The sequence below is a fragment of the Anabrus simplex genome, chromosome 7 (genome assembly GCF_040414725.1).
Source record: "Anabrus simplex isolate iqAnaSimp1 chromosome 7, ASM4041472v1, whole genome shotgun sequence".
Taxonomy (NCBI): Eukaryota; Metazoa; Arthropoda; class Insecta; order Orthoptera; family Tettigoniidae; genus Anabrus; species Anabrus simplex.
Window position 1 is genome coordinate 11,375,557 of NC_090271.1, and position 25,712 is coordinate 11,401,268.

The window sequence follows — 25,712 nt, forward strand, 5'->3', positions numbered from 1 at the left end:
GTTTGATCCTTTTCCAAAATCTGTACAGATATTCAAGAAGAGAATAAACAGCAACAGAGAAAATAAATGAAGTGTTAGAGGGCATTCGACCGGTGCAGGTTATTGTAAATTAAAAAATGTGTGTGAATAAATTAATTCCATCCCCTGGTCTAAGGAGTTTGGACAGCCAAAGTAGGGGACTGCCTGTAGGGGTGAAGTACAGTGGGGACTTCGAGGGCTTGGGACCGCTACGGTAGCTGTGAAGGCCCTTCAGGAACTCTGAAAAGTGGTGGCAAATGGGGCTCTGGTTAAGACGCAGCAGGTCGTTATGCTACTTAGGATCCAGAACGGGTAAAAAAAAAAAGTAAATAAATAAATGCAATGTAAATATTAATGTTATACCAGTTTTATAGTATCATTTGAAGCAATTCCACATACTGTATATCAGTTGACTATATTTGTAAGTAGTACAGGAGATATTATAATTAGAATTTTGTAAACAATATAAATTTATTAAGGATGAGCTGTGTGTTTAATAGAAAACATTGTTAGCGTAAATTGTATAATATTGTATTATAGGAAAAATTTTCTTCTCTTGTTAATTTAATATTTAGTGCTTGACAATAATGTATTTTAGTGTACCATTTGCCACCGAGGTAGACACCTCATTTGCAAATAAAGAGATTTTGATTTGATTTGATTTGATCTTGTGTCTTCACTTTCTCAAAAACCTCCTTTGCTGACTCAGTGATGACTTTTTGCTCAATGTCTTCTATGTTAGATGGATTATTTGCAAGCCTGTTGGAGATTGTGTTTTGAAAGTCTGCAGCAATAGATTCATCAGAGAGATTAGAAAATATATCAAACTTCGACCAAGACAGGTTTAAGCAATGCACAGGTGGCTTTCTTCTTAAAACGATCTTGGGCATGATACAACAACCCTGAGCTCCAATGTGATATAAGTTGTGTATTCACTGATGCAGATTCTATGACCTTTAATGTTGGTTTCTGGGACCATTTCAGAAACAATACCACAAAAATGAATTACAAGGCAGTTCTTCTGCTTATGATGCTGTTTCCCTACCAACTGATTATGAATACTTGTGAAATAGCAGCTCAAAGTATTTCAATATAACTTCATCCATACCAGCAGCACGAGCCAGGAATTTCTCCCATCTCCCCATGGATCGCCGTCCTTCAATTTTCCTCTTAATGACGAGTTGAATTTCATATCATTCGCCTCTCATGAGTGCCCGATGTGCTCCTTTACAGTTGTTAGAAGCTCTTGTTTCTTATTTAAGAAGTTCAGGACTTCCTCATTGGTCTTTCTTTCTACCCAGGTTATTTGGAGCTTTTTTCTGTATATTTTGAATGCTTCGATATGCCTCCCCAAAAAAGGGATGAGCATTCAGCCTTCAAAACTACTATACAGAAGGACAAGGAAAATATAGCATCATAACATCCAAACTCAGAGCTGAAGGTTAAGATACCTACCCTTGAACAAATTTTTGGCATGCCCGATTCTGGATAGGATTTCATTCTTGGGATTGCGCTCATTCACTATAGTCACAAGGATGTGTTGTTGATGTCCAAAGCGCCCTGCTTAAGTGTTTTTGAAAATATAATCAGAGATCTTGCCAATATTCATTCTGTACTGATCCTTACAATGTTAATAATAATTTGAAGATCAGTAAGGCTATTGGCTAACACAACCATATCATTAGCAAAGCAGATATTGCCAATATATCGTGATGCCTAGGTTAACGTCCTTGACAGCTTCTCCGAACACAGCCACGAGAGAGGGGATAGGACACAGCTCTGTCACATGTCTCTCCATATAACTATGTCCTCAGTTGTCTCTCCCTCTATTAAACTCTGCTGTTTAGTTCCAGGAGTCGAGTGATAATACGTAGAGCACCAGCATCAACACCATTAGTTTTTAAAATCTCAGCAAGTTTTGCATGAAATATGCAATCAAAAGCTTTTCAATAGTCGATGAAGTATGAATACATGTCAACATTCATATCCAGGCACCTCTGAATCACAACATTCAAAGAGAAAAGAGCTTCATGAGTTGCCCGTCTGTTTCTAAAACCAAACTGAGTATGACCAATTTGGCATTTGCATTTTGTATAGATACCAGTGTGGATGTGTACGAATACGTTTAAGATGTGGGACATTAGGCTGATCATGTGATATCCTCACAATGAGATGCATTAACATTTTTAGTCAGGATAACAAAAGTTGATCTTAACCAGTCAGATGGAATTCTGGGTTGAATAGTGCAGGTCTACACCTCTACCATCACCTTGAACAATGAGTTTGTGAATTTTAGCATGTATCTTGTCTGGACCCAACATATCAAAACAGTAGCAAACAAATACAAAATACAAATAACCTGAACAGTGATATTCAATAGAACAAAAACAGATGCTGTATATATATATATAAACAATTGCTATAGTTAATAGCACTGGTTTTTAACCTTTTATTGTTCACAGCAGTTGTGGTGAGTTCCCATGGCAACAGTGCCTGAAACTAGGTTCTGCAGTCAGTGTTGTTTATAGACTTGCAGTTGCAATGCCATTAATTTGATGTGTTAAATTCATTATCATGGTACTTTTCCTTTTTTAAGCTGAAAAACTGCAGATGAGTCAGTGGTAGAAATAAAAAAAGAGAACATACTGTGCAAGTGTAGGGACATGTGTTTGTCTTCAATTCTACCACGAACTGAGCCTTTGCATCAAGCTCAAGTTTCTCATTATTATTATTTATTATTATTATTATTATTATTATTATTATTATTATTATTATTATTATTATTATTTTTGAGTATGGACCCTGTTGGATCATGCATTACATTTATGATTTGCCTTTCTAACAGTCCATATTACACTGTGTGCCTGTTTTCTTTCCTCTGGCCACTTAGTCCCCAATCTTTTAGGGTCTTCATTCTCTGGCTTTACTACCCATCTATTTATCTTCTGACGGTAAATGTTTCTGTCCAGTATATCTGATGTTTTTGTCTGGGCCTTTTCCAGATAATTTTTGACATTTTGTATCCTTGGTACATTCTTCAGTTTTTCAGTATATGTCAAAATCTTGTGGGTTAGCCTTGAAGACGATAGTCTGTGAACGTGTCCATAGAATTTCAGTCTTTGTTTCCTGATGTCTGCAGCAACATTGGACAGTCTTTGCATAGCTTTGCATGATTTCAGTCTATACCCTTTTTCTTTTTTCTCTGGGCCCAGAATTTTCCTCAAGATCTTCCTTTCCTCTTTCAAGATGTTTTCCAGATCGCCTTTATTATTAAGTACCAAGATTTCACTTGCATACAGCACTTCAGGTTTAATCACCGTGTTATAATGTTTGATTTTTGTATGTATGGACATGCATTTCTTGTTGTAGATGTCACAGGTTCTCCAATATGCTCTTTTGAGTTTTTATAATCAGACTTTCTGTGCTTCCTTTTCCAACCCTCTTGGTTCTAGGATCTCACCGAGATATTTAAAGTATGGAACTCGTTTGATCTGCCCATATTTTGTTTGTAATTCCTGAATGTTGAATTTAGTGCAAATAGTTAATGTAAGAAATTTCATTTTTTGTCCGTATTGAACTGAGAATTACAATGAATAAACTTTTAGTGTCCACCTATTCAATACAATAATAATGTTGTTTATAGATGTAATTACAACATTCTAATTATACTCAGTACTAGTTTCGACACATTTTTGCGTCATTTTTCAGCTGTACAAAGAAATCGGAAAATAGGCAAATTATATAAAACTCATGATAGATATTGAATTGTGCATGATATAAAAACCCTATGAAATCTACATTAAAACAATGACACATAATAAAACCTTATTGAACAAGTTAAAGACTTGCGAGTCAAACATATACTGAATGCTGAATAACAGTTCTCAAGTTGATTCATCTCCCTGTGGACATACAGTAGTAAGCTCAATAAATTTATTGAGCAATTCACAATAATAAAATATCTTGTGTTTTAAAACATTTCTACATCAACTTGAGAACTGTTATTCAGCATTCAGTATATGTTTGACTCGCAAGTTTTTAACTTGTTCAATAAATTGTTATTATGTGTCATTGTTTTAATGTAGATTTCATAGGGTTTTTAAATCATGCACAATTCAATATCTATCACGAGTTTTATATAATTTGCCTATTTTCCGATTTCTTTGTACAGCTGAAGATGACGCAAAAATGTGTCAAAACTAGTACTGAGTATAATTAGAATGTTGTGTTTACATCTATAAACGACATTATTATTGTATTGAATAGGTGGACACTAAAAGTTTATTCATTGTAATATAGTGCAAATAAACTTGGTCTTCTTGAATGAGACTTGTAGTCCAGTTTTCTCAGTGCAATCCTTGAGGACTGCAATCTGTTTGATCACTGAAATATCACTGTCTGTTAGTATAGCTAGGTCTTCTGTGAAAGCTAAACAACTGACCTTTATCTCATCGTTCTTTCATCCAAGTTGAATGGGTTTCAAGTGCTTCTGAGATTTCAATTCCTTCTCCCATTCTCGAATGACTTTATCTAGAACAAGGTTGAAAAGCAGTGGTGACAATCCATCACCCTGTCGCACGCTGGTCTTAATCGCAAAGGGCTCGATACCTCACCCATGAATTTCACTTTTGACTTTGTGCCTGTGAGTGTTTCCTTGATGAGTCTTAATGTCCTTTGATCAAGTCCTTGTTCTTCTAAGATGCTATAGAGAGACTGTCGATCGACCAAATCGTGCGCTTTCTTGAAGTCGACGAAACTATAAATAATCGGAGAGCTTCGGGTTGTTCTATATTTCAATATCATCTTCAAGTTGAAAATTTGTTCAACACAGGACTGCCCAGGCGGAAACCGGCTTGATATTCTCCAATTTTGTGTTCAAGCTGTTCTTGTACTCTTTGAAGAAGGCATGCAAAAAGAATCTTGTAGGTGACTTGAACGAGAGAAATCTCTCTGTAGTTATTTACGTCCGTTCTATCACCTTTCTTGTGTAACGGATGAATAAGTGCACATTTCCATTCTTCAGGTAGCTTTTCTTTTTTTACAGTTGTCCGTGATTATTAGTGTGAACTCCTCAAGTGTATTTGGGCCTATGTTCTTTAAGAGTTCTGCAACTATGCCGTCTTCTCCAGATGCCCTGTTATTTTTGAGTCTGAAGATGTGTCTCTGGATTTCTTCTTTGGTAGATGGTGAAGATTCAGGGTTTACGTGTACAGGAGTTTCCTTGGGCCATCATAATGTTGGTTCCTGGCAATTGAGTAATTCAGAGAAATATTGAGCCAACTCCTTAGAATTATTCTGGTTAGACAGCGTGAGTTTTCCGTCTTGTTTTCAAAAGCATAAGTTCTGTGGGGTGTATCCTCGGATTCTTCCTGCGAAAGTCCTGTAGAAGTCTCGCATATTGTGATCTCGGAAATCTTTTTCTTTAGATTCCAATTGGTCCTTCATGTATCTCCTCTTTGTTTGTCTGATTACTTTTGACACTTCCTTCCTTGTCTGAAGATAGTATTGTAGATTCTCGAGTGACTTCTTACAGTTATATTTCTGAAAAGCTCTCTTTCGCTTTTCCATTGCTTCTTCACATGCAGAGTCCCACCATGGGTGTTTCAGTGGAATTGTCTCTTTAGCTCTAGTAATGATCTTGTCATGGAACTGTTGCCAGGTGTCCACCTCTTCCTTTTCCCATTCTTCTTTTATGTTAGTTTCCTTTATCTTTATTGTATTGAACTTCTGAAGATGAGATTTCTTGTAGTGGATTCCTTTTGGGGTAAATTTCACTTTGATATGCACTAAATAGTGGTCAGAATCAACATTAGGTCCTCTTCAAACTTGTACATCATGAATTTCTTTCTGTAATGGATGAGTGATGGCCACATGGTCGATCTGATATTCTCCAAGAGATTGTAAAGGTGATCTCCAGGTCTTCTGTTTTCGAGGATGCTTCCCCAGAGAGGTGGACATTATCTTCTGGTTGTTCTGTTGACACAGTTCAATAAGTCTCATGCCATTCTTGTTGGTGAATTTATGAGCTGGGTATTTGCCTACGGTCTTCTGGTACTCTTTTTCCCTACCAATCTGTGCACTGAAATCACCTAGTAATATCTTTGTGTCTTCTCTGGGGACTGTTGCCAAGATTTTTTTGAGTTTAGACCAGAATTGTTCTACTTCCTGCAAGTCCTTCTTATTTTCAATGTTCGTGGTGGCATGTACATTAATTAGTGTGTATTTTTTGTTTGCACATTGTGTCATCTATGGAATAACTGTCACAATTACCAAAATGGCAGACATTCATGGTACAAAATTCATATTAAATATTACCCCAAAAACATTATTATACAAGAACAAAATCACAGGATAACACTAACATACTTTTAGCACCAAAAGTTAAACCACTATTATTCCTCAGAAGCCACAAACAAAGTACAGTTCTTCTGCATAAGCTGACATAAGACGCAACACCATTATACAAGATCTTACCCACTGGGCATGACTCAAGTTTCTCATTAAGAACTCAAATATTTATTGTAAGCAGTAAGCCAACAAATCCCCTGTAAAATAAATACTGTTTGTCTGAATTCTTGAATATTTTTACCTTGTTTGTTTGCAAAATAAATATTGTATGAAAATATTTGAATTACTCTCACGAGCAATGTCACAAAGGCTGCACATTTGCTGATAATCACTGGTTTAGAGATTCAACCTCATTTGTGGCATGACTGAGAAGAAAAAAAAATACAAACAATATACCCAAGACAACCATTTAACACATTGAGTTCCAGCTGATTCTTCACCTGTCAGCTCCAAAAATCCCAGGACTTTTAGGGCTATTTCAAATTATTTTGTACATTATTTTTGTGAACATATTAAAAGATTATTACCATATTCTGAAAGAATGAGAATCAAATTTTCAAAAATGTATTCAAAAATTTGAATTACGATAAGAAAAAATCTGCATAATAAGCGTGATCAGAATTACCAATAACTTTTTCTATAGCATCCTCAATTTCACTTTCAGCCCATCTGGTGGCCATGATTGTTAAGGTGTTAAAGTCTGAATGGTCTGACCCAGTGGTTAGCTGGTTCGAGCCCCGTTGGTCGAAAAAATATTCACCATCAGAATGTTGGCTGGCAGGGTAGGTTAGTATGCAGTGAGGGCACATGATGCTGTCAATGGTGATTCGTCCATCAGATGGGGACATTAAGCCTTGAACGGACCCCTTGGTGCTATTCAACAGGAGTGGGCTATGTGCCAGCACCGGGTTTCACTCTCTCCCTTCCTACTAGCATATATCACGTCATTCATTTCATCTCATTAACTTGTCTGATGAGGTTGACGTCAGGAAGGACATCTGGTCATAAGAGCTCACTACAAAATTTCACCTCACTTCATACTTGACCCTGTAGAGGAAAGGGACAAGGATTGGACAAACATACATACATCAACTTCAGTTTGACTTTCAACAACCCATGGTATTCGTGTCAGATTTATGACTACAGACAAGTGAATAATATGAAACATAAAAACAGCAGAAGGACATGCCTCAGACTATTCACTATACTGGGTATCCTTGGGGTTGGATACAGTGGCAGCTGGTGCAGAAAATCAGTTGTGTGCTGTAACCCAACCCCACTCCAAAAAATAAAAATATTTATAAACATACTGGTATGTGGTTTTCAAGAGGCTCTCCACTGAGTTTTCCACACTGAACACACACGCAAACAACCCCAACATATATACACATTGCAAGTTATGAATCTCATTCCGTATTGACGGTTATCATACACATTTTTCATAAAAAACTATAATATATAATTAAACACGCAATAACACCTGCAATAGCAAAATATTCACGAACTCAAACACTTGGTGTGAGCGCGCAAAACAGAACTTCCCAATGTTACCAACATCATTGAAATAAACCAGCAACGACGTAATGCAAAATTACATGTTATGTTTTTATAGTGTCAATATAAACTAGCCATTTTTAATTAAAGAAAATCACAATATCATGTCCTTATTTTGACAACATAAAAAGTACAATTTTTATAGTTCATCGATTTACAAATGTGGCTACGGAATAGGCAATTTGTGAGGATTCTATCCTCTTTGTTATTAAAAGACTTGGCGGGAACAGCTCTACAGTATTTTGTTTTCCCGTTTGCTTTGAGAGATCCCCCCCTTAAATACTACTGCTGAGTCAAGAGAATGCTACCTGCCACCTTCTCATATCGGTCGTAATGCAAGTGTGACTAGTGCTAGTGTTGCCTCTCTGTGGTGGAACGAAGAATCGCTGTGAAGCGATGTCTTGGCTGTTGTTTCCACAGCCTGTCGGAACACATTCTCTTTGTATCGGAAACGTTGGGCACGCAAGCGCAAAAGGCAGAGTTCCTGGTTTCTGGCTAAAAGCTTAGAAATTCTCGCTGAGCTGTAGTCGCACAGCACCCGGCGTGGAGCGCACCAGTAGTTAACTGGCTGTGAGGGGAGTTAAATAATTTTCTATTATTTGGCTGACGTCTTTTTCAATGCACTGTATTTGATTGTAGATAATATTTTTAAACTAATTTATTTTTCCAACAGGCAGTGTGCTGCAGCACTTCAGCACATAAGGTACGGCCGCCCCTGGTTGGATACGAAGCTGGACATTGATATGAGAGTTTGTGTTATTGTTATTGAAAAAACTTGTTTCAACTTCTATTCAAATGGCTGGAGAAGATGTTGCTGCACAATGCTGTATCTTGTATTTCTGACTAGCATCAAAGATAAAATGACTGGCAAATATATCTGTAATAAACCAAATCTGAGTTCTGGTCATACACATGAACTTACAACACAAGAAATGTGTCCTAGACCTATACTAGACATGGGACGTGCGAGCACTTTACGCGGGCAGAGTGTAGGTCAGGCGTGGGCTTCTATGAGTTAAACATAAAATGCATGGGAGAATAATGTAAATTTACCTTGGCATAAGTGAGAACAAACTTGGTGAGGTGGCCCACAGGAAAGCGTTGCAGTAATCTCCTCTTCTGAAGGGGTAGAGGGGGAATGAAGGTAACTCTGTTCAGTTCATTGGGAGGAATGGCCATGATTAAGTACTCACACCTAGAAAAAGATATATAACATACAGACTTTACCATCACAAAACATAACACCCAAAAACATAAATTCAGGATACACGGAGATCACACATATTACCTGTGGTGGTGGTTGTTTTTGTTGTTGTTTTCATATGGCATAGGTTCACAAATTAAATTACATATTATGTATTTACAAACATAACATAAAAAAAAAAAAAAAAAAGACAGATTAGGTCCCTGATCAATAATAACACAAACTGTCTCATATCAATGTCCAGGTTCATATCCAACCCCAAGGATACCCAATATAGTGAATGGTCTGAGGCATGTTCTTCTGCAATATTTATGTTTCAGTATCAGTATCTACAATGCCACTTTCTTATTCAATTTAACGATGTCCACAATTTCCTAAGCAGCTTGAAACCAGATAGATGCTTAACTTGATCAAAGATCAAACCAAGACTTAATACGATGCTTTATTAATATTGTACTGAGTATACTAGGAAAAGAGCTGATGTGCCACATGACGCCCACCAGGTGATACTGTGGTGGTGGTGAACAAGTTCTAATCACCTCTCCGCACTGTCCTTGTGGAATGACAGCATCTGACGCTGTGCCTTGAGCATACTTCTTAGTGTTATTTGACAGGAGTAGGCTATGAGCCAAGGCCTTATCTCATCATTAAGTTTCCGATATTATATTTCTTTCCTGAGGTCACTTTACCCGCGATCTGAACAACGGATGTTGCATATTTCAGCCATTTTAATTGCTTTGGACATATTTTGCTCATTTTAGTGACATAAGATCATATTTGCTTATATTTTGTTTACATTGAGTTGTCGTACATGTTATCTGTGTCGAGTTTCAAACACAGGATTTCCAAATACTGCAGTAGACGTATTTTTCTTTCTTTTCCCAAAACATACAGACAGCAGGTTTAGATGACATGATTCCAAGAGAGAATTGTTGTACACATGCTTGCCGAAAGATACAGGGCTCTGTCAATTTGTCTGCTGTATTGTCACTAATCACTTTTTGACACGTTTAATGTTCGTAATACTTGCTATTGTCATATTTTACCTTCTTTGGGTCATATTTAACTAGTTTTTATGGCATATTTTGTACTTCTTTAGGTCATAAGCTTCCAAACCCTACTCATCATCATCATCACCATAGCCAGATGGGCCTCTATCAGGTCGCTCAAGACCACACAATATCACATCTTGTTATATGTTACCAAGATCCATAGCTGCAGTCGCTTAAGTGCGGCCAGTATCCAGTATTCGGGAGACAATCGGTTTGAGCCACACTGTCTGCAGCCCTGAAGATGGTTTTTGGTGGTTTCTCATTGGGACGGTACCTAAGGCCACGGCTGCTCCCTTCCCACTCCTAGCCCTTTCCTGTCCCATCGTTGCCATAAGTCCCATCTGTGTTGGTGCGAAGTAAAGCAAATTGTAAAAAAACAAAAAAAAATTGTTACATGTTCTACTGAATCTTTGCTGTGACTTAATGAAAACGGTCCAAGATAACTCCAAGGTATTTTGGATGAGAGCTGAACTTCAGCAATTGCCAGTTAAACTAAGCATAGCAAATATAATTGGCTTGCTTATTGTAGACGGGGTCATGAGGATCTTCAGCTGAGTATAACTATAAGAATATTTCCCTTTTGGTTGTAAGAAATGTTTGATTTCTTAACACTTGTTTGTGAAGACACTGAATGTTCATCAGTAGTCCTAGGATAGTTTGTATACACAGCAGACTTAGAATAGATAATCTAAACCTTTTCCGGTTATATTTCAGAAAGGAAAAAATTTAGAAAACATCAATTGTATCTCGAATTATTCTAGTACATTAACTTTTATTTCATTTAACAGTATACTGGATAAGACCAATTTGTATTAGAGAAGGTAAAGGAGCAAGAGAAGCAATTTTAGCCCTGTGGATGATATTGGAGTGAAGAATAGGCTTTTGCCATATCAGAAAACAAGGTAAAATACTTGACATTTTGCAGAGAACGTTGCTCTGCATGTTTAGAAAAAAATCTCCTCTGTTCATGAGCAACACTTCTCTAATAATGAAGTTTTGAATTTAAGAATGCTTTACCATTGGTCTATAGGAAGCGGTACTTTCACTCATCACTAGATGGCTCGCTCTGCGCTGGGCTTCTGAGTTCCAACTAAGATGTTTCTTGTTCCATCGTATGTGTGTGCAAAGTCAACAGTAAGGCCATCAGATGAATCAGGAACAGATGCGGTAGAAGAAATAATAAATGAAAATAAAATGAAATTAAAAATTATAAAATGCAATGAAAGACTAACAGGATAGAAGAATAAATAGAGCTGAAAATGGAAAGAAAAGTGTATAGCAGAAAAAAAGAGAGAAATAAATGTTAGTCAGGTGGGAGTGTGGGGGGAAAGAAAGACATATACAGCGAGGACTTGCAATTGGACTTGACAAAAGAGTGACTGAATGGGTGGCTCTGTTTCTAGAATAGAACTCAGAGAATTAAAGTAGGTGAAGCTTTATCTGTCCCTGTAATAATTAAGATGGGAATTCCTCAAGGCAGTATTATTGGACCTTTATGTTTTCTTTTATATATATAGTAGATATAGTAGATATATATATCAATGATATGTGTAAAGAAGTGGAATCAGAGATAAGGCTTTTTGCAGATGATGTTATTCTGTACAGAGTAATAAATAAGTTCTGTACAGAATAATAAATAAGTTACAAGATTGTGAGCAGCTTCAGGGTGATCTCAATGGTGTTGTTAGATGGAAAGAGGGCAATGGTATGATGATAAACGGGGTTAAAAGTCAGGTTGTGAGTTTCACAAATAGGAAAAGTCCTCTCAGTTTTAATGCGTTGATGGGGTGAAGGTTCCCTTTGGGGATCATTGTAAACACCTAGGTATTAATTTAAGGAAAGATCTTCATTGGGGTAATCACATAAATATGATTGTAAATAAAGGGTACAGATCTCCCGATGGTTATGAGGGTATTTAGGGGTTGTAGTAAGGATGTAAAGGAGAGAGCATATTTGTCTCTGGTGAGACCCCAACTAGAGTATGGTTCCAGTGTATGGGACCCTCACCAGGATTACTTGATTCAGGAACTGGAAAAAATCCAAAGAAAAGCAGCTCGATTTGTTCTGGGCGATTTCCAGCGAAAGAGTAGCGTTACAAATATGTTGCAAAGTTTGGGCTGGGAAGACTTGGGAGAAAGGAGACCAGCTGCTTGACTAAGTGGTATGTAAATGGAAAATTCTAAATTCCCATGGAGGGAATTTGATATTTTTCACCAATAGAGCATGTCAAAAATGTCAAAAATATATCAGATGTAAGGCTTTTCAGGCATTTGCTCTATTAACCAGCGTTTCATCTTAGGTCTGACACTAGACTCATCAGAGTGGGATGTGTCAAACCCTACCCACTGACGCTGGGGTGTATGCAGGTGAACTTATCAGAAGCCCTTATAAGAGGCACAGTCTGATAACTGCAATACAGGAGATAAATCTCCACAATGGAATTATTGCCCGCCTAGCAATTCCGTATGGAAAATTCTAAATTCCCATGGAGGGAGCAGTCCGGATAACATCCAGAATTGTCTGGTATTGCCATTCACTTCTCCTGAAGCTCTTAAAGTACAACATTGTCAAAATAATATAGGTATCAGGGCATGCAGGTATAGAAGGAAATGAAAAGGCAGATAAATAGGCCAGGAAAGGGGCAGAAACACATTTTGTAGGTCCAGAACCTGTGTGCGGGATTTCCTATCAACAAGCCCGACACTACATAGGAAAATGGGTACAAAAGAAACAAATGGAGAACTGGAAAAATACTCCAGGATGCAGGCTTGCAAAGGACTGATAAAGGAACCAAACAAGAAGGATACTAAAGAACTGTTGAAACTCAGCAGAGAAAATATAAGATAGGTCGTAGGACTGTTGACAGGACACTGCCATCTGAAAAAACACCTACATAGAATTGGAGTAATAAGAGACAATATATGTAGGAAATGCAATGAAGCAGAGGAATCAGCTGAACACATACTTTTCGAAGGTGAGGCGCTGGGTAGAATCAGACTCTCCACTGTAGGACTACCAGATGAAAAGAGAGAGAAAATCCAAGAAGACCCAATAAGAACAACCTGCAGCTTTGTGAAGGGAGCAGGTATATCTAGGTGGGAATGAAGGAAAAACATGGTAGCAAAAGATCTTAGAGGTCGACGCTAATTAGGAACTAATATTTAGAGGCCCCATGAAGAAAATAAAAAGAAGATGTTTGGCCAGGTACAACCCAGGCTGTAATAGTGGGGACAATTTGTCCTTGCTTTTACCTAAACTGTAAGCAATTTTTGTGATAGTGCCAAACACAGACCTTGGCAATTCGATCTGTGGAACTGTGGATGAAAGGAAGGTAGGCAGTTCGCTTCACAACATCGTTCTGAGAGTTTTGCTCAGTTGACCCTCTGGGATGCAGGGCTCTATGAATCTGCACATTGCTGTAACCATTACCCTTGAACGTGAATTTTAGTATGTCCATCTCCTCCTGGATATCTGGATATCTGAAGAATGCTGCTGACTTAGGTGGTTTAGAAATAGGACCTCCTGTCCAGATCACAAATATATTGTCAACAAACCTCTACCAAATCATCGGTTTGACAGCGCCGGAGGAATAGCCTCCTTCACAAAATGCCCATAAAGTTGGCTGTGCGGTTAGGAGTGCGCAGCTGTGAGCTCACATCCGGGAGATAGTGCATTCGACAACCCAGGCTGTAATAGTGGGGACAATTTGTCCTTGCTTTTTATTCTCACCTAAGGAAAGATCTTCATGGAGGGAGCAGTCCGGATAACATCCAGAATTGTCTGGTATTGCCATTCACTTTTCCTGAAGCTCTCAAAGTACAACATTGTCAAAATAATATGGGTACCAGGGCATGCAGGTATAGAAGGAAATGAAAAGGCAGATAAATAGGCCAGGAAAACCATCTTCAGGGCTGCTGGCGTTGAGGGTTCGACCCGCTACCACACAAATGCAAGCCAATAACTATGTGACACAAAACACATAGCCACTTGCTCGGTGCATTCCTTCCCACTATTGCAACTTTAAAGTATCATGTGTCCCGTTACAGTCTTGCATTTTCCCTCCATCTCTTCATCGGATGTCCTCTGGGTTGGTAATACCAATTTAAATGGTCCGTTGGTATTATAAATTTAATCATTCGGGACAAATATTTCAGATTCCCTATGGGAATCAACATCTATATCCTCTGGGTTGGTATCGAAGAATCTCTTTTGGCAATCCTTTTATATGCCGTTTCCAACTTTCCTGATAACTGTATCGGTTGTACTTTCAGTTCTTTTAGCACCACTTCATTCCTTTTATGGTCCCATTTTGTATACCCTGCGGTACGACGCAGGAATGTCATTTGTCGTTCTGTAATTCAAAACAAGTCTTGTGATCTTAACGTCCCTGCCTCACATCTATAGCAAAGTGTCGGTTTAGCTAGCGTATTATAAAGGCGCAGTCGAGTATGTTTCTGAACAAGTGCTGGTTTCATAATGTTCTTTATTATACCTGTAGTTTTAGTGAATTTATTATTTTTTATTGGTATATTTAATTCTGATTGGTATGATAAGTTGCACCGAAGATAACTGAACACATTTACTTTCTTGACATTGCAATATTTAACTTCCCACGGCTGAAAACTCCCTTGAGGTTTATTGATCATGATACAAAATACAGAGTGAATTGGAAATTGATGCCTCTTTAAAGAAAATGGAAGTATTGGATCGGATGATGTTAAGTCAATTAGAGCTCTCTATCCAGCTTCATCTCCAAGTATTATTTACAAATAAACAATTTTCATACATACTTGTTAGAATTAGGCTCTAATCCAGTTCTGTTTAGGAGCTGTTCAGAAATCTGTTTTCTAAGGAGCATAACTCTGGCTCCAATTTTTAGAACAAGAATATGTGGAGGCAAACCATTAATACCAAGGAATAAAGAATCATATAGTAAATTGCAGTAGCTAGCTTTCATCTTCAGTATTAATCTGTTGACGCTAGTGAATGGTTTTGAACTACCGCGAAACTGGTGAGTGCAGGAATCTAGGGTAAACTCCGACACACAAAATAAAATCTTACATTACCACGGAAATTTTATGTTATATGAGAAAAGGTTGGAACACAAGAATGAATTAAATAAAATCAAACTCAATAGAAATAGCATTTACCTTAGAAGCTAGAGTCCGCCTGCTAAGGTGATAAGAATTCAAAGATGCAGACAGTAGCCTTAGCTGTCACGAGGAGCCCAAAACCGAAAATTGTACGATTACAAGGTAACCAATGAAACCACGGTATATCCCTAGATGTCCGTATTCACCAATAGAAAAGTTTGTTATTCCGACCAATCCGAACTCTTCAGATTTCCGCAGGGGAAATTCGAGAGAGTTCGATTGCATACTGTTATGGAGATATCCGTGGAGCAGAAAGAGGTGAAATAAGGTGCGGGTGTTGAATGGGTCTAACTACGATATCAGAAATTGAATTAAAACTTTAACAAAGGTTATATTTCTCTTTAAATCACAAACTTAACAAATCATTCACTCAGTGAAATAATGAGGTTACAGGTACAAATACCAATCTTGAAACAAGACTTGGAAAATCCAAGATTAGTGAATTTTTACAAATTTGGGGCTTCAAGCCCTTAGTTTACAAATTCAGAGATACCGGATCCAGTTTACAAACTTGTGAAATCTCAATGTTTAAACAAGGACGGAAATGTCCCAATTTAAGAGCACTTGCTCCAAAATTTACAATATTTAGCCTTCCAGATGCAGTAACAATAACAAAAACCCAGAAAAGAGCTTACATGCTCTCAATTTCTTACAGCCAACTCAAGGCAACATTACACAAAAGTTTAAGATCTCTAGCCTCTCAAGGCACGATTCACAATGGAAATAGCTTTAAACAGGGGTGCCTAGTACCCAACCTACTGGGCCTTCGTGGAAAAGGAATAACCAGTTGAATTAATGGCCCGAACACAAAATGAATGCAGGCATATACTTGCACTCCTAAATGAAAAATAAAATCCTAACGGGGCTCTCGGCCCAGGGATACAGGGCCTAATCCCAAGCTACTGACGTGACTCAAATGAAAGTTACTTTAAGGCATTACAGAAAAGAAGAAAAACAGTTACAAAATTGTAGTCACCTCGAACCAAGTTGAAGGGGAACACGAGAGGGTAGCACACTCTCTATCCCCGAATTAGAGTTAAAGATTTTATGAACGTTTACATTAGCCGAACGAAAATTTACATTTTAGAAAAGGTTAGTTACATAGTTAGAAATTCAGACCTTCCCCTTGGATAAATTTGTGGAGACAGCAAGAAAGATAGAATTTTCATGGCCATTACCTGGCTGTTGTTCTGCCTGCCGAAGAATGAGGCCTCCCGCCTTAACACACACACACACACACACTCAAAAAGATGTCGATCAATGAGACAAGGTAGCCAGAAAAGCCTCAGCTTATATACCCGAAGGGGAGGTTTGAGAGGATTCTGGACTAGTCCAGACACACCCTCTCACTTTTATTAGTAAATTCAAAAGTTACACCCAAAAAAACCAAGAAGAAGCCTGTGATAGGCTGAAAAATAAGTACAGAAAATCAGTGATTGGTCACATTCAAATATTGCAGAATGAGAGAAAAGTGTTGCAAACCTTGAAATATATAAAAAAATAAATGAAAGTTGAGATTTACTTGAGAAAACCTATAAACACAAAATTTCTTTCACTAACAAATAGATCTTCCTTGCACCAGAATGCATGACCTAATTTTTTGTACTGCCATCCATGGAGAAATGTCTAAACTTCTTGAAGTAAACAAAGCAACTAAATCCAGGCAGTTTAGGCAACTTCACAATAACGCAATTACTTAATACTTCAGCAGTGACATCATCTGATTAAAGTTCGAACTTTATGTAGTAGCAATTTCACCTTTTGGTTGATAGAGGAGTTCATTAAGGCTCTTCTTTTGAATGTGCAGAGCTGAGGTATACCTCCCGGTACAGACCCCCCCCCCCCAAAGGTCCTTCCTTGGGGTGACGCAGAAGAATTGTTTACAGAAGATTTGCACATAGAAATTTTTAGGAGAGAAAAAAAATATTTTGAAAGTTTGTTTTTAGAAATTTAGTCTTGAAATCCATATTTGAAGTCTTCTTGTGATCCTAGAAGTTAATTACATGCTAATTAGGTTTGCCGGCAAGACCTGCCGCCGCTGCCGGTACCGAGGTGAGGTCGCCCGGACCACCCAAGTACCCTCAGATACACCTCTCCCGCTACTATGAGAGGGATAGTCGTGGTGATGGTTGCTGCAGATGAGATGTAGATGTGCAGTCTCCAGATGGGTTGGCGGTATGGATACCTTACTTCAGCCCTTGCCGGTAAGATGGACTCCGGCGCGTCGTTGAGAAGGAGACGTCATTAGAGCGAAGTGGGCCCATTCTCCACTCTGGTATCTCTCGCCAGACGTTGCAGCACGGCGGCTGACGGCTGAAAGGGTACTGAAACAGTAAGATCTAGGTGACAAGAGAAGTGTTGTTGGAGACTTGAGTGTACGATCTTTATTTGTGAGTCAGACGGGCGGGCGGTGTAGAAGGTGAGTGTGTGTGTAAAGTTTGGAGATGCAGGAGACGGGGGCTTGGTAATGGCAACCAGGGAATTGACCACAGAAATTCAGAGGTAATATTCAAAATTCCATCAAAGCAGGGCCGAAGGCCTCTAATCAATTATTAACAACATTGAAAGAAACATAACCTTCGACTCCTGCCAAGTTTTAATGGCTAAAGTAAACAGCAATGAAATTACACAGGTTTTACCTGAGAGAGGTGAACTCTAAATATCCTCTCTGTGGCTGGATTACTGACCAGTAAGGTAACTGGTGTGAGAAAGTCTAGAATGACGCATGGCCCATGGAATCTGGGGGCAAGCTTGCCCGAAGGAACAAAATTTCTTACCATGACTTGATCTCCGACTTTTAAATTGGTGGGCCTCTGTCCACAATCATATCTTCCCTTAACCTTTTCATGGGAAACCTTAAGATTATGTTTAGCCTTCTTCCATAGATCTCTAATATTATCGGGCTCTAGTGTCTGGTAATATGTCGTTATGTGACCAAAGATTAGAGAGCGGCGTGTTAGGAACAAATTTAAACATGAGAGATCCTGGTGTGAACTTGTGTGACTCATGAACTGCTGAATTTAGAGCGAAAGCCAACCAATGCAGGGAAGTATCCCACCTGGAATGAATTTCATGATGGAATGCAATTAAGGCAGAATGGAGATTGCGAATGACCAGAGATGGTTGGGGATAATAAGCTGAAGTACTTACATATGATATAGACAGGTCAAAACATAATTTACAGAATAAGTTGGACGTAAACGCCTTGGCATTATCAGAAACTATATATTGACAAGGACAAAAAGAAGCAAAAATAGTATTCAAACAAGAAATAGTAGACTGCGCGGTAGCCACCTTAGTCGGGAATAACCAGGAAAATCTAGTGAAACCATCTACACACACCAGAATAAATTTATTTGCGTTCCCATTTGAATGTGGGATGGGTCCGACGTAGTCTATATATAGACGTTTGATGGGGCGAGACGCTTGATGACATGACAATAGACCTAGCTTAGTGGACAAGGTGGGCTTACTAAGCAAGCAAGATTTACAAGCCTCTACCAATTCTCGAATTTCGCCATCCATACCTTTCCAAATGAACATCTCTCGGATATTTTCCCGAGTTTTGAAGATGCCTAAATGCCCCCCTAATGGGGTCTCATGATAATATTTGAAGATCATAGGTACAAGCAGAGCTGGAACCACTACTGTCATTTTTGATCATGCCTAGACGGGCAACACAAAATCCCGTTTCTCAATACATAAGGGACGACATATTCCCCAGAAGCAAGGAGCCAGCACAGGATATTCACGTTGGTATTTTTCAATATCCCAAAACAACATGGGGGCATCAGTTAGAATGGCATTAATGCCCGAAAGTATGGGCGTGGAAAGAGAAGAACTATCTTCTGTTCGGTGGTCTCCACGTCGTGAGAAAACATGCGGCTTAGTCCATCCGCAACTACATTTTCAGACCCTTGAATATGCCTCACATCAAATTGGAAGGTCAAAATCCTGATGGCCCAGCGGGCTATATGACCAGTACGACGCGGCCTAGCTAATACCCAACTTAAGGTTTGGTTATCTGTTTCTAGGTCGAACTTGACATGTTTCAGATAGCGTCTGAACTTCTCTAGTGCAAATAAAACTGCCAAACACTCAAGTTTATAGATGAAATATTTGGTCTCTTGAGCTGATAATTTCTTCAAAAAATCTGGCATTGCAAGGACAGGGGCGTTACAAAGAGCTAATTTCATATCTTTAAAAGTGGCTTGTTGGACTGGCCCCCCCAATTCAAATTTGACACCTTTCCTACAGAGTAAGTTGAAGGGTGCCGCTCTGTTAGCAAAGTTAGGAATACATTTCCAAGAGAAATTTACCATGTCTATGAACCTGGCAATACCTTTGATGTCCTTAGGAGGTTTGAAATCATGGATGGCCTGTGTGCTAGAATGATCAATGGAAACACCATCGGGTGACACAATATGCCCTAAGAATGACATCGATGGTTTAGCAAATGCTACCTTGGATAATATGACCGTTAAGCCAGCTTTTCAAAGGCGATTGAGTACCTCCTTTAGATGATCTAGGTGATCTTCAAAGGCCTCAGAAAATACAACAACATCATCAAGATAATTATACAAGTATTCAAATTTGATGTCCGAGAAGACCCTATCTAGCAGTCTAGTGAGAACAGCTGTTCCCGTGGTGAGTCCGAAAGGTATACGGTTGTACTCATACAAGTTCCAATCCGTGGCAAAAGCTGTTAGATGTTTCGTTCCTTCAGCTAGAGGGATTTGGTTGTACGCCTGATTAAGGTCTAACATGGCAAAGAACATGGCTTTCCGAAACCATGATAAACAAGAGTGAAGTTCAGGAAGGGGCACAGATTGTAACAGCACCTTACGGTTCAAAGCCCTATAATCAATCACAGGCCTGAAGCCACCTTGGGGTTTCGGCACAAGAAAAATGAGCGATGAATACGCCAATTTAGAAGGTCGAATAATCCCATCCTTTAGCATCTGATTGATGATCTCTTTAAGAGCCTTCATTTTCGGTGGGGACAATCTATAAGGTGGATACCTAACCGGAATTGAATTTGTAACCTCAATCTTGTATTCAATAAGGTCAGTAACACCAAGAGTCTCAGAAAATACATCCGGAAAAGACTGACACAATTTGCGAATACTTTCAGCCTGCTCCTCAGGTAGATGTCTAAGGTCTAACAACATCTCATCCTGGGTAGGCGAAACAGATGAACATGACGCAGAGTTACACTTTAACAAAGGAATTTTACAATTATTAGCAAATTTGAAGGTGCATGACTTGCTCTGAATGTCGAACACAAGACCAGTAAAAGACATTAAATCTGCCCCCAAAATTACAGGGCAAGACAAGTGTTTAGCCACAAACAATTTTATTTTCCAGGTGAATTTAGAAATATGAATTTTAGCAAAGATAAACCCCAAAATTTTTAATGGAGACGAGTTAGCCGAAATGCATTTGACAGAATACGAACAAAGGTCAGGAAACTTACAAACTGTTTTTAATGTAGAATACCATTCACACATCAGATGTAAGGCTTTTCAGGCGTTTGCTCTATTAACCAGCGTTTCGTCTTATGTCTGACACTAGACTCATCAGAGTGGAATGTGTCAGACCTTACCCACTGATGCTGGGGTGTATGAAGGTGAACTTATTAGAAGCCCATTATAAGAGGCATAGTCTGATAACTGCATACGGGAAATAAATCTCCACAATGGAATTATTGCCTGCCTAGCAATTCCGAATGGAAAATTCTAAGTTCCCATGGAGGGAATTAGATATTTTTCACCAATAGAGCATGTCAAAAAGACTTTTCAGGCATTGCTCTATTCAGCCAAAATCATGAAAATCACACTCCCTGAATCTAATAGACCCATGATAGGTTCATTATTCACTTTGATTTTGAGGAATGGCACAAGCGCGGGGTGTCTCGGCCTCAATTCTGAGGCATTTTTAGGGCCTTCAAATGATAGATTAGAGGAACCTTTACGCTCACCCAAGCTTTCGCTGGGTTCAACAGGGGCTGAGCCTTGGAAAGATGAACATACCGACTTAGCCGATGACACTAGTCACTTCCTATTATTGGTTTTTGTGGTGGTTGCACCATAAGTTGAGCAGGAGGGAGTGCTATTGGCATTAATGCAATTCTTGGCGAGGTGAGTAAATGAGCCATATTTGAAACAGCCTTGAGATGACCCCGCTCCATTCTTTGTCCCACTCGATTTTATCAATGGGCACTTGTTGCGCAAATGTTCCATTGACCCACAAACATAGCATTTGCAGGTGTGAAATTTCGGCAAGGTGGTGGCCGAAAACTATTAGGAGACGAAGGGGGCTCCTTCGCAACTCTTAAGGTGTCGGCATACCTCACTCCTTCTTCTGAGACCGCCATAGCCTCTAACTCTGCAAAAGTTTGGGGACGAGACGTGAAACATAAGTAAGACCTATAAGGCGGAGAGATACCTTCAACAATAGTTTGCACTATTTGGTCTTACAAAAAATGAAGTGCAAACACTGTGGTGTAGAATTTAATGTCTTGGATAAAATCGGCAAGAGTCTCATCCAATCGCTGTACTCTGAAATAAAACTTCTGTACTAAAGGTGACATTGCCCTCGCCAGAATGAAATTTGCCAAAAGGTGGGCGTGGAAGTCTTCTATGGATGATCTATTAGCTATGGCCTTAACTATTTTGTCCGAAAGGACGCCTACGGAATATGGGTACATGATTTGAAGAATTGGAGATTGAGAGAGGGAAAACACTGGTGCGTGATCTTAAAATTCAACTGTTTACTGAAAATTTTGAAATTCCCTTAAGCAACATAGCCAAAGGATGAGGCAAACTACTGAAACTGGGTGACATGATTGGTGATGGCATAGAGGGTTGAGAGGTCTCAAACACAGCATTGTTCAAAATGAAATGTCGAATTTGTCTAGGTTGACCAGATTCAGTTTCCAATGGGGCCGATGTTTGTTGAGTTGCCCCAGATATTCTACTTTCTACCATTCTGGAGGAATCCTTCTCAGTTGCTATGTTTATCACAGGGACTCAGTTGGTTTTGGGAACAGCTGCCCCAGTCAACAACTGACTAACCCTATTTGACATTTCTGAAAGATGTTCAACAAGATTACTAGCTTCCTTAGCATGATCTTTTAATTTTAGAGGTAATAGGACCCTAGCCCTGTTATAAAAAAGAAACAGCCTAGCCTGTACTCTCTTAAGTCGGTTAACAGATGGATTGCTTACTTCAAAAAACTTACTACGGATGCTAATTCAGTGGTGTTATCAGTGATAGTGGATAGAGCTTCATCAATTTCCTTTTCCCCAAAAACTGGGATACAAATAGCCAACTCTAGGGATTCTTTAAGTTTGGCAGTATCTGCCACAACCATGCCTCGAGACTGGACCACCCTATTGAGTAACTCACAGATCAATTCCTCCTTGCGCAAGTACCCAGAAGCAAGGACTTCACGAGGGACAGACATTATGATAGAAAACAACAAATTTAGAAAAAATTCCCAGCAACTGAGAAAATTCTTAGAGTTCGACGCGGATTCGAGGTTTAGCCGTCAAAAGGGGCTTAATTTAGACCCATTCAACTACGCTCTGCTACCACTTGTTATGGAGATATCCGTGGAGCAGAAAGAGGTGAAAGAATAGGGTGTTGAATAGGCCTAACTACAATATCAGAAATTGAATTAAAACTTTAACAAAGGTTATATTTATGTTTAAATCACAAACTTAACAAATCTTTCACTCAGTGAAATAATGAAGTTACAGGTACAAATACCAATCTTGAAACAAGACTTGGGCCGATGACCTTCGATGTTAGGCCCCTTAAAATAACAAGCATTATCATCATCAGAAACGAGGACTTGGAAAATCCAAGATTAGTGAATTTTTACAGATTTGGGGGCTTCAAGCCTTTAGTTTACAAATTCTGAGATACCGGATCCAGTTTACAAACTTGTGAAATCTCAATGTTTAGACAAGGATGGAAATGTAACCATTTATGAGCACTTGCTCCAAAATTTACAATATTTAGCCTTCCAGAAGCAATAACAATAACAAAAACCCAGAAAAGAGCTTACATGCTCTCAATTTCTTACAGCCAACTCAAGGCAACATTACACAAAATTTTAAGATCTCTAGCCTCTCAAGGCACAATTCACAATGGAAATAGCTTTACACAGTGGTGCCTAGTACCCAACCTACTGGGCCTTCGTGGAAAAGGAATAACTGGTTGAATTAATGGGCCGAACACAAAATGAATGCAGGCATATACTTGCACTCCTAAATGAAAAATAAAATCCTAACGGGGCTCTCGGCCCAGGGATACAGGGGCTAATCCCAAGCTACTGAGGTGACTCGAATGAAAGTTGCTTTAAGGCATTACAGAAAAGAAGAAAAACAGTTACAAAATCGTAGTCACCACGAACCAAGTTTAAGGGGAACTCGAGAGGGTAGCGCACTCTCTACCCCCGAATTAGAGTTAAAGATTTTATGAACTTTTTACATTAGCCGAACGAAAATTTACATTTTAGAAAAGGTTGGTTACATAGTTAGAAATTCGGACCTTCCCCTTGGATAAATTTGCAGAGACAGCAAGAAAGATAGAATTTACGTGGCCATTACCTGGCTGTTGTTCTGCCTGCCGAAAAATGAGGCCTCCCGCCTTAACACACACACTCTCAAAAAGATGTCGATCAATGAGACAAGGTAGCCAGAAAAGCCTCAGCTTATATACCCGAAGGGGAGGTTCGAGAGGATTCTGGACTAGTCCGGACACACCCTCTCACTTTTATTAGTAAATTCAAAAGTTACACCCAAAAAACCAAGAAGAAGCCTGTGATAGGCTGAAAAATAAGTACAGAAAATCAGTGATTGGTCACATTCAAAAATTGCAGAATGAGAGAGAAGTGTTGCAAACCTTGAAATATATAAAAAAATAAATGAAAGTTGAGATTTACTTGAGAAAACCTATAAACACAAAATTTATTTCACTAACAGATAGTTCTTCCTTGCACCAGAGTGCATGACCTTAGTTTTTGTACTGCCATCTATGGAGAAATGTCTAAACTTCTTGAAGTAAACAAACACAAAGCAACTAAATCCAGTCAGTTTAGGCAACTTCACAATAACGCAGTTACTTAATACTTCATCAGTGACATCTTCTGATTAAAGTTCCAACTTTATGTAGTAGCAATTTCACCTTATGGTCGAAAGAGGAGTTCATTAAGTAGCTTCTTTTGAATGTGCGGAGTTGAGGTGTACCTCCCGGTACACATACCATATAGAAATGTCATTATTAAGATTACATGTACCAGTACAGGCTGGCACAAAAGTTAGTTACCAATTTTAGAACATCATTACACAGTATAATAAAACCCCTGCAAATCAAGACTGAACCTTCACATCTTCATAGATTGAAACTTCATAATGATTACCAGTTCATAATGTCTCTTTCATACCCATCAGTTACGAGGCCCATCCGGAAAGTAGTACCCGTTAGTGCCGTATGAAGCGCTGACGACTCGGGTAGCCGCTGGGCAAGGTCAAACCGCATCAGTGGCTTGTCTACCTCCTCTGTGCGAGGTTGCGTTACACTAGCATTGCCTGCGTTGTGTCTGTGATCATTTAAAATGTTTAAACAAATTGAGAACTCCGGCAGTTGTGAAGTGGGGGCCGTGATTAAATTTCTTAATGCACGAAACGTTCGAATTTGTGATATTCATCGCCAATTAACGGAAGTGTATGGAGACAATGTGATGGACGAGTCATCTGTTCGGTCCTGGTGTCACAACTTCAACCTGGCGAGCGGGAATACACACGACGAGGAGCGTTCAGGGAGACCATCTGTCATTACAGAACAACTGCTGAGCTCAGTAAACGAATGCGTGAGGAATGATCGGCGTGTCACAATTGATGAACTCTGTGAACATTTTCCTAATGTGTCTCGATCAATTGTTCATGAAATTGTCAAAGACCATCTGCATTATTCAAAAATCTGTGCAAGATGGTTCCCTCGCTTGCTTACAGAGGAGCACAAAACCAAGCGTATGGCTGCAGCACTGACATTTCTGGGACGTTATTCCGATGAAGGAGACTCTTTCCTGACTCGCATCATTACTGGGGACAAAACATGTGTTTGTTATGCATCACCTGAGAGTAAACGACAGTCAATGAAGTGGCATCATGCTCATTCACCAACCAAACCAAAAAAATTCAAGGCAGTTCTGTCCACCAGGAAACTCATGGCAACCGTTTTCTGGGATCGCTGAGGTGTACTGCTCATTGATTTTATGGCCCGTGGAGACACAATTAATGTTAATGCGTATTGTGAAACATTAAAGAAATTACGGCGGGCAATACAAAATCGACGGCTAGGTCTATTGTCTAC

General features: G+C 39.0%; 1 protein-coding gene across 1 annotated transcript in view; it reads right to left on the bottom strand.

Moving 5' to 3' along the window:
* LOC136877199 (probable flavin-containing monoamine oxidase A) overlaps positions 1-25,712 on the bottom strand; it is a 274,217-nt gene that overhangs the window by 129,473 nt on the left and 119,032 nt on the right. Inside the window, exon 6 of the mRNA XM_067151016.2 lies at positions 8,974-9,115. Coding sequence (XP_067007117.2) covers positions 8,974-9,115 — 142 coding nt within the window. The remainder of the gene's footprint in view (positions 1-8,973; positions 9,116-25,712) is intronic.